Source organism: Musca autumnalis, unplaced genomic scaffold, assembly GCF_047663935.1.
Source record: "Musca autumnalis isolate F117 unplaced genomic scaffold, ASM4766393v1 scaffold_1, whole genome shotgun sequence".
NCBI classification, from domain to species: Eukaryota; Metazoa; Arthropoda; class Insecta; order Diptera; family Muscidae; genus Musca; species Musca autumnalis.
The window spans coordinates 215684508-215698510 of NW_027411644.1; the positions used below are offsets into that span (position 1 = coordinate 215684508).

At 35.2% G+C, this 14003-nt stretch overlaps 1 protein-coding gene across 1 annotated transcript in view; it reads right to left on the reverse strand.

Annotated features, from left to right (window-relative positions):
• The window catches only part of sosie (oogenesis-related protein sosie), a 36285-nt gene extending 22930 nt beyond the window's left edge, over window positions 1-13355 (reverse strand). The window contains exon 1 of the mRNA XM_073960113.1: window positions 12488-13355. Coding sequence (XP_073816214.1) covers window positions 12488-12632 — 145 coding nt within the window. The 5' untranslated portion in view covers window positions 12633-13355. The remainder of the gene's footprint in view (window positions 1-12487) is intronic.
• Window positions 13356-14003: the final 648 nt, after the last annotated feature.

A 14003-nucleotide genomic window follows, 5' to 3' on the forward strand; every position in this document is an offset into this window, starting at 1 on the left:
TCATATTTACTCCATTATTACGCACGGACAAATACTGAGTTTGTGCAAATCTTCAGAAACATATCTCTATTCGTTTGCAAGTTATTAATTTTCGCGTTAAACGCGTCTCGTCTACAGTTAAAAACTTGGGCAAAAAATGCCCAAAACCACAAAAATCTTATGGGGAGACCCGAATGAGGAAAAAACTGCCTTACTGCTAGGTAAGGCAGAGTTGAGTAGGCTTACAGGTGTCCTTACAGGTCTCCTGGGCTTACAAGCTCATCTGCATATGCAGGGCATGCGGAGAAGATGACGAAACACTGGAACATTTTCTCTGCCAATGCCCCGCTGTCGCAAATGACACAATACCAGATCTTAATCAAGTAATTGTAAACGACCTGAAACAATTAAGGGATTTTGTCAAGGGCACAGAATTCCTTAAATGAAATACAGCAGAGTCCCCTTTTTCACATAAATCTAGTCTAGAGCGCACAACGAGCCTACTTCTGGCTTAAGTGTATGTCCACCCAGGGCATGTGGCGATTACTCGCCCCTCTTTTTAACCTAACCTATTAATTTCGCGCCGCTAGATTCGACCACCGTGCGCTGGTTTAAATCTATGTGTGAGAGCTCGCATTGTCATGTGATTTTTTCAAGTCACTGTAAACAACACTTGGTCGTATGTCAAACTATCCTGAGTATCTTTCCAATGGCATTATCAAATGTCTGCTATTTCTTTTCGGGCAATTCAATTTGATCTGGATTTCGCTCATGTGAAGATGGTGGTCACTATCAGTGTAACTTTTGTTTACGACGATTGACAAATAATCATTCTATTTTAAGCTCATATATAATTATGTGTGTGATCCATCACGCCGTGAGTACTGTCCATGCTTTTTAAAGCTCTTATTATTATCTCAAAAATTTTAATAATAACAACACGAATTAATAACTAAAAATGTTCGTGATTCTGCTTTTCATCTTATCATTTTAAACATTTCACTCCGTAGTTATTATGTCTCTCATGTACTTGACCGTCAAGTTAAGCTAATGGATGTACTTTCGACAAAAACAGAATAACAAAAAGAATAATTGGGATTTGTATGAAACATTGATTTCATGTACGAGTACATGCAATAGTTTATTCCGCAGGGATTTGCATGGAATGCAAAGTGATTAATACTGCACTATAAATAAAAACACATACACGAATAAAAACGGAACACAAATTGTCACAGTATATTCAAAATTTCAATTTGTGCTTCATTTTATTTTTAATTGTAGAATTATTATTTTTATCATAATAAAAAAATTAATGTTCTAAATTTAGCCCTTCTATCAAGTTTGTGTGCATATGGGAGAGTTTGGCATTTACATATCAAAATGCTTTTAATTTTGATGACTAAGCTTAATCTATTTAAGTTTACTTTTTGGCTAAAATACACTTATAGTTTCTATAAGAGTAGCACAAACACTCATAATACTAGAAATTAAGAAATAGGAAAAGGCTTGCCTGTGCCTTACAGTCTCCAAAAATAATGACATTATAGGAGATTTTATCTCAACGATTATGAACGTTCCGGTCTTAACGATTGTGCAGGAGGTGTTTCAAGGAATTTTAAGATTAGACTTAGCTTATTACCTACCTATAACTGCATTTTATTTTGCGAATTCGAATAAAAACGTTTAAGACCAAACAACACTTTATAAACCCCTTAGGGTTCCACAATTATACATACATACATAATTATGTGTAAGAAACTAAGAAGCGGTCTCGAGAGACTTTTACATAACAAACCCCCGAACTCAGTCGAATAGAGTTGTGCCAAAGGAACTATATGGAGCTATCTCGTTCACTTCGCAGTTCCAATGGCCCACCTTTTTTCTTTGAACAAACTGCGTATACTTACTATCACACGTTATATTTAATGATGTTACTCATACGCTTTGGAACTAGTACCAGGAACTAGGAACTAGATGACCCAACTCTACAGTCGAAGATTAAAACAACTAGTCTCAAATATCAACCCGGCGCATAAAGACCTGCTGCAATTCGGATAAAAGCTAAATTTCGTCAACATCTGTTTTTTCAGTGCTCATGTCCCCACGGAGGACAAGGACAATCAGGCTAATGTTATATGCTACACGCGCTAAGAAAAACATATGCCAAATTGGAAAGGGGAATATCTTTGGTTCAACAGTCGGGAAATGCAGTGCCAACAATACAACATCTGATGAGACCGATAAATGTCGCAACGGCAAAAAACTTGGTAGTTAGCAGTACTAGATTTACGTACCTTCACATTCTCAAGGCGTTGGGTAAGCTGCAATCACAACAGACGGTCAAAGCATATTCCACTCAACTGGCCCGATTACTTACCAATGCTCTCTTCGTTCCGATAACTTAGCAACATATTTGTAAAATATTGCACACTCCATGCAAACAGGCGAAAATCCGTACTGAAAAACCAGTTGACTCCACCAAGGAACACATAGTAGGACCAGAAGTGTCGTGCTGATACTCTGCAATGAGTAACAACACGTGGCACACGAGAAAGGTTTACAGGAGAAAAGGAAAAACGTCTTTTCCGCAGGAAATATAGAATAATGAAACAGCGCAAATGTGAAAAAATCAAGATGTTCAGGAGCCAAAATGAGGTCCGATAAAATGAGTTAAATATCAAACTTTTGGTTTTGCTACAGACAGATGTAACAGATGCCGATAGCGTGCTCAGGTTAAATATTAAGGCCGACGGCCACCAGCCAAGCTGTTCAAAACATCAGGTGACACGCTGATAAGTTGTATGCATCAGCTATTTAGCACCATCTGGCAGGAAGAACGCGTAGCCGACAATTCGAACCGGAGCATCCTGTGCCCAGTCCACAAGAAAGGAGACAAGACTGTGTGATCTAACTATAAATGCCTAAGTCTGCTCCATTTTACTTATAAGATTGTGTGAGGGATATGGTGTAAACGAATAAAGCCTATGGTCAACGAAACAATTGGATCGTACCAATGCGACATTAGATCTTGCAAATCCACCACTGACTAGATATTTACCCTGTGGCAAGTCCTGGAAAAGACCCAAGAGATGCAAATCGACTTTTTTTCGATAATAAGGGAGCCTTCGACAGTCCCTTGCGTTCAAAGGTATATGGTGGTATCGACGCGAAATGCGTCCACAGAATACGCACCAACTGTGGAAGTTGATACTTATGATTTTCAGGTAGTGTATAGACTATAGATCTACCTCGGTACCGCTATAAACACAACCACCAACATCAGTTATTAAATAAGAAGGATAATGGTATATATAGTACAAAAACAAAATTTTACAAAACACTGATACCAGCCGTGCTAATGTATGGTTCCTAGCCTGGGTACTTACGCAAGCGGACAAGACATTGCTTGGTGTTTTTGACAGAAATTATCTTCGAAAGATCTACGGGCCAACGGCATCAGTATAGTTAAACGTATCGAGATACGACGATTGCGCTGAATAGGCCACGTCGAAAGAATAAGCGGCAATGAATCCACTAAAAAGGTGTATAAAAAATAAAAGGCATGGTGGAACTTGCGGAACCGTTAGGAATATAATTTTTTTCTTAGTCATAGGACACAGGTTTTATAGAGGACCAAATAATTAAAAGTACTACGGAACTTACGACGCTTTTACCATAATTAGTAAAGAGTGCCACAGTATAATTAGTGGATAGTGGTCAATGGCGTTTCTTGGTTATACGTAATTTCTCTTGGCTTAAACCATTTCCCCATCATCGTCTTCATCCCCAGACGACCTGACTTAATCACCTTTGAAAATCAACTTGCCTAGTTTCAAAGTTTTTATCAATCATCTCTTCATCGAACTGTTCAACTATTCTGATGCCTGAATAGCGATATAGCTAAAGCAGCTATACACCTGTTAGCGGAATACCTGAAGTAAAACTACATTTTTCAGTCATTTGTGCGTAACGGCATGTTTTGAAATAGCCCCCCTAGAACGATACCCATCTATTTTCAGAATTTTGACGGTTCTAACCATGGCTTTTTTTTTTTTGTAAAAGCGTTTTGCGGGGCCAACAATAGCTCGAAAACGAATGAACCGATCTTCGAATATTTTTCGTGGGCGTTTTAAAAAGCTTATTAAGTACATAAAATCGAAACAGAATTTTATTTTTTTATTTTTCAGAACATGTGACAATCTTTTGAAGTCACTATAAACAGATATTTCACTGAAAACAATATATGGAAGCACACGACATAACCAAAATTTAACATATATATCATTTAATATTATATGTATATAACTTTATTTCATATATCATAAACATTAAAAGTGGTTTGTGCGAGACATTTTTACAGTGTTTTATTTAACTTGCTTTGGTCCGTTTAGTTCAAATCTGGTAACTAATTTTTAACACAGTTGCCGTTGCCCAATCGAACTGAAACATTACCAATGAACGGAAACAAACAAAACGATTCCCGTACCAATCACACAAAGCCATAAACTTTCCAGCTTCTTTGAATCGTTTCATTCTCACAACCAAAACAAAAACACAAACTTTTCAATGTAAAAAGATGGAAACCGTACGATTGCTTAAATATAACTTCGGCTATGCTTTGCCGAGTTGTTTCATTCACCACCGAAGCAAAAATTATTTTTGGGAAATGTTTGCCGTGCGTATTGTCAATGACACACTCAGACACACACACACACATGTGATTGCTTAACAACCTTATAAGTTAGCATCAGCATGCCACAGTGAATTTTATCAACCACCAAATGTTTTTGATTTATTCACATGTGTTTAGTACTATTCCGTTTTCTATCTGCTCTTGTGGAGTTGAGTACTTTTCGCTTTTCGTTTTGTTCGCACTCACGAATGTAAACAAAACAAAACTAAACAGCGAGCTCGGCCAACGTGGGTTATGTTTCGTTTTGTTTTGTTGCAGTTGACCAATCGGACTAAAACTTTGCACACTTTCCAGATTTGGACAAAAATAAATGAATATGAAATCGAAACCAATATTGGTATATTTTTTCCATTTTTACAGTGTTTTACGGTGTTTTATTTAAATTGCATTTCAAATCTCATTTTCCACACAGCTGCAGTTGACCACACTTTTCAGATTTGGATGACAATACATGAATATGGGCCCAATTTTTCCTACAGCTCCCATATAGCGGCACCACCCGATTTCAGGTATTTTGAGAATTTTATCTTCATTTTTGTCCGAATTAGCTGTCATTTGGCATTTGGATTTCCAATGATACAGACATTTCCCCACCAAAAATTGTGAGCATAGGTCCAGGTTTTGGTATAGCCCCCTTATAGCGGTACCACCCGATTTCAAGTATTATGAGGATTTTATCGTCATTTTGAGGCCGAATTGGCTGTAACTTGGCATTTGGAGTCCCCAATGGTACAGAAACTTCCCCACCAAAAATTATGGACATAAGTCCAAGTTTTGGTATAGCCCTTATTTTTAAAAAATTAAGTTTCAGTGTTATGTTTAGAAATGCACTTAAAACTAGGAAATAATTTGTCACTTAGCCTCAATAAATATATTCTTTCTCATGATGGAATCTCTCAAAAAAAAAAAAAACGCTTGCATTTAAATTATAAATGGTGGCAAAATTAAACGGGAAGCGTTTTATATGAGAGATTCCATCATGAGAATAAATATATTTATTGAGGCTAAGCGAAAAATTATTTCCTAGTTTTAAGTGCATTTCTAATTAAAACATTGAAACCTAATTTTTTAAATTATATTTTATTTAAAATTTGTATTGAATACAATTATTCTAGTCATTAATAGGCAAATTCGTGTAATAGTCATTCATTCGTGTAACAGGAAACAATTTTTTGAGAAAAACATTTTTTTCCATTTCATAGAATTTTTTTAACAAAAAAAATTCAAAGTGTTTTGTTCGGAACTTTTTTTATAATAAAATGGAATGGATGGTATTTTAGGCATTAATAGGACAAAGTTCATTCATTCTAACTGCAGGAAATAATTTTTGAGAAAAAAATTTCAGAAAGTCGTAACCTAATGAAGATTGGTAAATTCGTTTGCACCAACGTCGTTGGCACCAACGTCAAAAATGCCATTTCGAAAATACCGCGTTCTAAGTTGCGCCACTACTCACACAACACAACGGGTTATTCACATTGAACATTCATATCTCAGCCATTTTTTCCTCCGATCGAGTTGAAATCTATACTACCTGTACTTCAAATTAAGCCAATAAAATCTCGGTTTTTATTACAGTGTTTTATTAACTTGCTTTGGTGTGTGTTTAGTTCAAATCTGGTAACTCATTTTTAACTCGGTTGCAGTTGACCAATCGAACTAAAACTTTGCACACTTTTCAGATTTGGATGACAATACACGAATATGAAATCAAAACCAATATTGGTCCATTTTTACACTGTTTTACAGCGTTTTATCTAATTTGCTTTTCAAATCTGATAACTAATTTTTCACACAGTTGCAGTTGACCAATCGAATTTAAAATTTGCACACATTTCAGATTTGGATGACAATACATGAATATGAAATCAAAATCAATATTGGTCCATTCTTACAGTGTTTTACGGTGTCTAACTTAACCCCCTTTTCAAATCTGGTAACTGATTTTTAAAACGGTTGCAGTTGACCAATCGAAGTAAAACTTTGCACACTTTTTAGATTTAGATGACAATATGTGAATATGAAACCAAATTCAATATGGGTCCATTTTTTCCTATAGCCCACATATAACGGTACCACCCGATTTACGGTATTTTGCTTTTCAAATCTAGTAACTCATTTTTCATACAATTGCAGTTGACCAATAGAACTAAAACTTTGCAAACTTTTCAGATTTTGATGACAATACATGAATATGAAACCAAAACCAATATGGGTCCACTTTTTCCTGTAGCTCCCATCCAGCGGTACCACTCGATTTAAGGTAGTTTATCGTCATTTTAAGCCCGTATTGGCTGTTTTTTGACAACTAGGGTTTCCAATGGTACAGAAACGTACTCATTAAAAATTATGGACATAGGTCCAGGTTTTGGTATAGCCCCCATATAGCGGTACCGCCCGATTTCAAGTGTTTTAAGGATTTTATCTTCATTTTTATACCGAATTACGTGTAACTTGGCATTTGGAAATCCCAGTGGTACAGAAATTTCTCCACCAAAAATTGTGACATAGGTCCAGGTGTTGGTATAGCCCCCATATTACGACTCCACCCGATTTCAAGTGTTTTTTTCTTAATTTTTGGGCCAAAATGGCTGTAACTTTGATTTCGAGTTTCAGTGTTCTATTTTTAAATGCACTAAAAACTAGAAAATAAGTATGTATATAATTAAAAACAATTAAGTAACAGTGTTTTATTTACAAATACACTTAAAAGTAGAAAATAATTTTTCATTATGGAATCTCTCAAATAAAACGCTTGCCGTTCAATATTGTCACAATTTTTAATTCAAATGCAAGCGTTTTATTTGAGAGATTCCATCATGAAAAATTATTTTCTACTTTTAAGTGCATTTGTAAATAAAACACTGTTACTTAATTTTTTTTTAATTATATACTTATTTGATTTTTAATTTTAAACTTAAATTTCATTTAATATTTTGACTTTCAAGAATTTGTCTATGTCGTTGTCTGCTAAATTTCGTAAATTTTATTAATTTAATTATTTTTATTTAAAATATTAGAATAACTATTACATGCTCAATATTGATGGATTTATTTAGGAATAGTATCTAAAAGTTTTTGCTTATAAACCATGTTGTCGAATGAGTTATATTTGCAATCATTTCATATTTCTAATACGCTCTATATGATTATAGTCTGACCAAATTGATAAGGTATGTATGGTAACATGGGGCAGATTCGCGCCACTGGGGCACCTACGCCATCGCCGATTTTCTTGAAAGCTACAAGTGCTAGAAGAATGCCCTTAAACTTGGGAAATTATTGAAGAAATATAATTTCCTATAATTTGGCATTTGTGTCAAAGATATGATAGCGGATGCACGCGGTTTTGTGTTTTCAGGATATTGCGAAATAAATTCATGGTAGGTATATTTTGTTATTTAATTTTTTTACTTTGTGATATTAAAAATATATTTTAAACAGTTAAAAGACAACTACTAAAGAATAGTAATCCCAACAATTTACTTAATAAAAGTAATTAAAAATGTCAATACGCCATGATAGGGGTGTGGTGGGTTAATGTGAGAAATTTGTCGGGTTAAACTCAAAATGTTATGTTATAGATATACCACATTATAATGTGAAATTACAAAAAGAAATATTATTCTAAACATATCTTAGTTTAGTAAAATTGTGAGTTTTTAACCTAAATTCGAGGTACCTACTTCAGTGAACTACTAGAATCTGTTTATTTCTGTAAATTTTAGAATACTTTTTGATTATTCAATAGAATACACGTTTCTTTTTAGTATAATGTTTATATTTAAGTAAGAAGTATGCTAAATTACAGTTTTAGATTCCATTACACAGTGGTGGCACTTACATGGGAAGGTGTGACAAAAATACTTCGAGATGATGATCAATTGGTCCTCGGGGGCTAAAAATACTCTAACAAAAATATTGGAGTTCTAGTTCCAAAATTTCGAGTGGTTCCCATGTAATAAATCATTCTGAATTGAAGTATTTTACTGTTGCCAACATATTGTTTAACCGAATCCGCTGTAATCCGGTACTAGGAGTTGTTATTGCATAACAAAACATCCAACCCCCCTCCCTAAACGGATTAGGATTTAATAGCGAACTCAGAGTTTAGAACAGGATTCATCAACTGAACAGCTAAAAAAATGTCAGTCGGCATTGCCGACACAGATATACCCTCAGCCAATGTGATGTGAAACTTTCATCTACGGGCAGATAGAATGTATTTAGGGTCTGTTCAGAATTTTGTGGCCCTTTTTGAACTTGCCGACAAAAATGTGGATTAGGAATTAACTGCACTTAGACACAAATGTTTAACTTTGTGGGGAGGTACCCTTAGGGAGGACCGATATGGGCCATTTTAGTAGTTAAACTAAATTTTGACAAAATATTAGGAGATCCAAAGTTTGAACCAAATTGGTTTGTCGTCCTAGCATTTTAACAAAACATTGTTCCACAACATCCCATACGGGACAAGGGAGACTTCTCTCATATCAATGAGTGCACCCCGATTCATATTTAGCCCAATGATATGGGACCTACTGTTTATCGCCGAGTCCGAACGGCGTGTCCTAAGACACCACTTGTAGAGAAGATTTTCAAGGCTGAAATACTCAGGAAATGTCGCCAACATTACTGAGGGGTATTTTGCCACTGTTGAAAAATGTTTGGTGTTACCTGGCCAGGGAATCGAACCCCCGACCTTCTGCGTGCAAGGCGGGCGTGCATACCATTGCACCACGGTTCCACTCGTCCTACCATTTTAGTGACATTTTATTGGGGGAGAAGTACCGGCAGTTGTGGTCTGGTATTGCCTCATGAAACTAAGTTTGGATAAAATATGACGAAGTCCAAATGTTGGACCAAATCTGTTGAACAGTACGAGAGTTCGAGAGAGCATAGGATTCTTTACAACTTTTTGTGTTCTGTTTTCCCAAGAAATATGGACTTGCTCCTGAAATAACTTTTACCGTCGTAATGGAGTTAGCGAATGCAAATCGCTTCAACAAAAATCAAAGTGATTCGAGAGCAGGTCTTAAAGTGAACTTATCCGAAATTTTGTGTGGGAGGTACCAGAAGGAGTAGACAAATATAGTCCATATTTGAACCTGATCTATGTCTGGTAGATATAATAGGATGTGCAGAGTATGGATTACATCGGTCACTCCCTTCAAGAGTTATCGTGCGCACAATTTGTCCGAACATTTTTGAACTTTTGTGAGGCTTATCTTCGAACTTAAACTATGTTTAGACAAAATATTACTAAGGCCAAATTTTGGACCGAATCGGTCGAGAGTTATCATGCGCTCCAACCACCTCACACGGTGTCATAGGGGTTTTTTGAAACTTTCAGGCTATTTTCTCAGGTAGTATGGACTTGCCCCTTATGAAACTTGTACCGTCGTATGGGGGACAGCGAATACAAGTTGCTACAACAGAAATCAAAGCGATTCGAGAGCAGGTCCTAAACTGAACTTTTCCGAAATTTTGTGTGGGAGGTACCCGAAGGAGTGGACCGATTGAGTCCATATTTAAACTTCATCTAAGTCTGGTAGAACTTTTACGATGTACAAAGAGTGGGCCAAATCGGTTACTCCCTTCAAGTTATCGTGCGCACAAATTTTCCGAACATTTTCGAACTTTTGTAGGGGAGGTACCGGAAGTAGTGGACCGATATAACCCATCTTCGAACTTAAACTAAGTTTGGGCAAAATGTTACGAAAGCTAAATTTTGCACGGAATCGGTTGCTCCGTTCGAGAGTTATCGTGCGCACCAGCCAGACAGACGGACGGATATGGCTAAATCAACTCCAAATTGTCTGAAACACATTTCGTCCAAACATACTTGGGGTCTAAAACCATTATTTCGATGAGGCACATTTTGCCTGCCTCGTTAGCATAAATGCTGAGGGTATAAAAAGGGAGTTAGATTGTTGGTCATAACTGCCAAAACCGTAAATTTCCGCAAAAGGTCTATACAGTTTTAAAATCTACAGGCGCTAGGCTTTAATTTGGTACTAGTGGCCATACTTGCGAATTTTTGGAAAGTGACTAAAACTCTAAGGAAAACCTTACATCTATATTAAATAATTTCATTTTTACCAATATTATAACCAAAATATTTGGCAACCCTTGCAATTTAGAGGAATTTTCATAACTAGAAAAATTAAGCTTAGACAATTTACTAAATGATTCAACTTAAGTTAAGGCGTTAATAATTGACATTTGTTTCATAAATTCGCTTAGAATATAACCATTTTTCTCATTTTTTTTTCTACAAAATTAGTCATGTTTGTGAGGCTTTTTCTCCTTAAGAACCGCGAAAAATGGAAAAAAATAAGTTGAGTTTCGAAAAGTTTAGAACGTTTTGAAGCGATTTGCATCCTTAAATTTTTGAAATGACGACATGAATTTTTTGATTTTTGTCGTTAGGCGCATCCACTGTGCATTGGTGAATGGGAGGTTTTGCCACTTTTAGACATTTTGTAAATTCTCAAAAACTATATTTTAAAAACAAAATTATAACTATTTATATATCAAAACTTATAGCCAACATATGCTAATATTTTGACCAAAAATGAGATTTGAAAAAACTTAAACAGTGCCGATATGAGAACATTTTGAACAAAAACGTGGCGAAGGCGCCTCATGTTTTACAATCGATGAATCCGAGATTCACCCATTCAGAATTCGCTAACTGTTAACATATTCTATATAGTATGACTGAAATGTCGACCATTAAAAATAATTCACCTGGAAGCTGTATTGGCATCAATGTAGAAAATGGGGAAAAAATGGGTTGAAGTCAACAAGTTTTTTTATGTTCCCTTCCGATTTCTAGCTTAACCTTATATTTCATAGACCTATGTCCAAAGAAAGAATCACAGAATACTCCATAATATTTGCGAAAACGCGTGTCATAAATTACAGAGATACGGGAGTAATATGAGTCTTTTACGCAAAATAGAATGTGGAGGCACATTCGAGGTTCTTAAAGAATCTATTTGAAATAGGTACTCGTATTAACGTATTTTTGATGGACGCTAATTAAACCGAATGCACATCAAAATTGTATGCACATTGCGCGACTTTTACCCGCTTTAAGGTTTTTGGCATTGTGAGATGCAACTGACGACACACAATGGCCGCTGAGTGGAACATCGAAATATGCATAAATATTGAGAGAGATTGATTCGCTGCATCCAAAATAGGATGCGCCTTTACCGACTTTAACTAATTCGCGAATAACAGACTTTTTAATTTTCATATTTTTTGAATGATTGTAATTTCAATATTACGCTTAATTTCCTATCCTTATAAGTTATCACAGTAAGCCGTAAAGCTTTCGCGATGATAAAACATATTTCTTGATGAAGTTTTGGCAGTATACATTAATTATTGTATGGGATTTTAGCTAAATAGTTGAAGAATTCTAATTTTTCTAATCGAACCAAAAAATTATTTGCAATAACATTTTAACAATCATCGTTATCATAGATTATAATCTACATTTCATTATATTAATTAACGAAATACAAAATTCAAATCAATCAAAAATTAAACAATTTATTTGTTCATAGATTTAGTTTTTTTTTTTAATTTTCATAACGTTGCGAAACATCGTTAAAGAGAAAACTTCTTTGTTTCAATTTCTTCTGCCTTTTGTAGAAATTTCTACGTGGGTTCAAGGGTTAACGAATGTGCAAATTAATTTTGCGTATGCCAGTCATGGCAAAAACAAGGACTAATTTTTTTGTGTAAACAAAGTAAAACTTGAAATAATCCGTAACAAACTAATCGCATTCTACTTACCTACGGGTCCTTGTGTGGGTGGTGGAACATTGCTAGATTTTCCAAATGTAGTTAAGGCTGTTGAACTGACCCCAAAGAGGATGATGAAAACTCCAAAGAGCATGGTCAGGCTGCCGCATTGGGTAAAACGTTTCAAAGGTTGCATTTTTTTTTTTAGATTTTTCAAACACCAAGTCGAAATTCTTCTAAAGATTTATGGTCTTTTGTTCAATCACTGATATAGCACTTTTTAATTTCCAATTAACACTTGAGTTACTTTAAGTTATTCTTCAAAATGTCTATTATTATTTATTTTTTTATTATTTTTTTTAATTAACTTTTAAACGTTCTCTTGATTTCTTTTTACGTCCGGATCTATAAGTCCCTTCCGCAACTATATCAATTTCAATATCCAGTTTATTTCTTTCCTCTTCTCTTTCTCACAAAGAAAACTTGTAATTTTTCTTTTTATTACTCTACCACCATTCGGATCACTTTTCGGATGAGCCGTTAAAAAGCAACAACGAACCGTTTGCTTCAGCGTTTTAATTGTAAGTGAATAATATTCCAATAGTTTCAAAGCTTAAGTTTAGCTTGTGATTGTGAGTGAGTACTTTGGCGATGTTATTGTTGTTGCTCTTGTTGTCGCTATACGAGCTTTTCTTGCATTCGAATTATTTTAATGATGCGTCCTCTTGGAAGAGGCCTTAGCGAATAAATCAACAAAAAATCTGAAACACACACACTATGTCAAATAGGCTACCATGGCAAAAAGCAACAACTTGAAGCCTAAAAGTAGGCAAATAATAAACACTCAGCCAACACATATTCCTCGCTAACTAAGCTAAACTAACTAGCAGCTAACACTAATACTTAGCACACATTACACAAGAAAAAGTGAGAGTGTTGTTTTTTGTTATTGTTTTCCTTCATATGAGTGTGAGAGAGAGCTGGTAGTGTGCTCCGCACATGGGGAAGGGACACAATGGAGTATGAGAATATTTATTGTTGTAGAGAGCAAGTACCAGAATTTCTTATCACAACGAAATATGTACTCGAAAAACAACACCTTTTTTAGATTGCCAAATTGTGTTTGTTTCTTGCCGAAACGAGGCTGTTTGCAATGAGGTAGGGAAATATTGTGAAACGACTTTTCTGGAAAAAAAAACATAACTCTCCTAGAGATACGTTTATGGAGCTAAAGCTGGGCTTAAAAATAGTTTTAAAAGTCCCCGTTTCTGGAACTGAGGCTGGACTTGAAAATTATTTTAAAAATCCTCGTTACAGCTGATTTTTGTTCGTTAAATTGTTTTTTTTTTAATTCACTTTTATGGAGCTAAGGCTAGGCTTGAAAATTGTTTTAAAAAATCCACGTTTATTGAGCTGAAGCTATGCTTGAAAATTGTATTAAAAAATCCACGTTTATGGAGCTAAAGCTAGGCTTGAAAATTGTTTTAAAAAGTCAATGTTTATGTAACTGAAGCAAGGCTAGGTTTTAAACAATTCACATTTATGAAGCTAGGCTTGAAAATTGTTT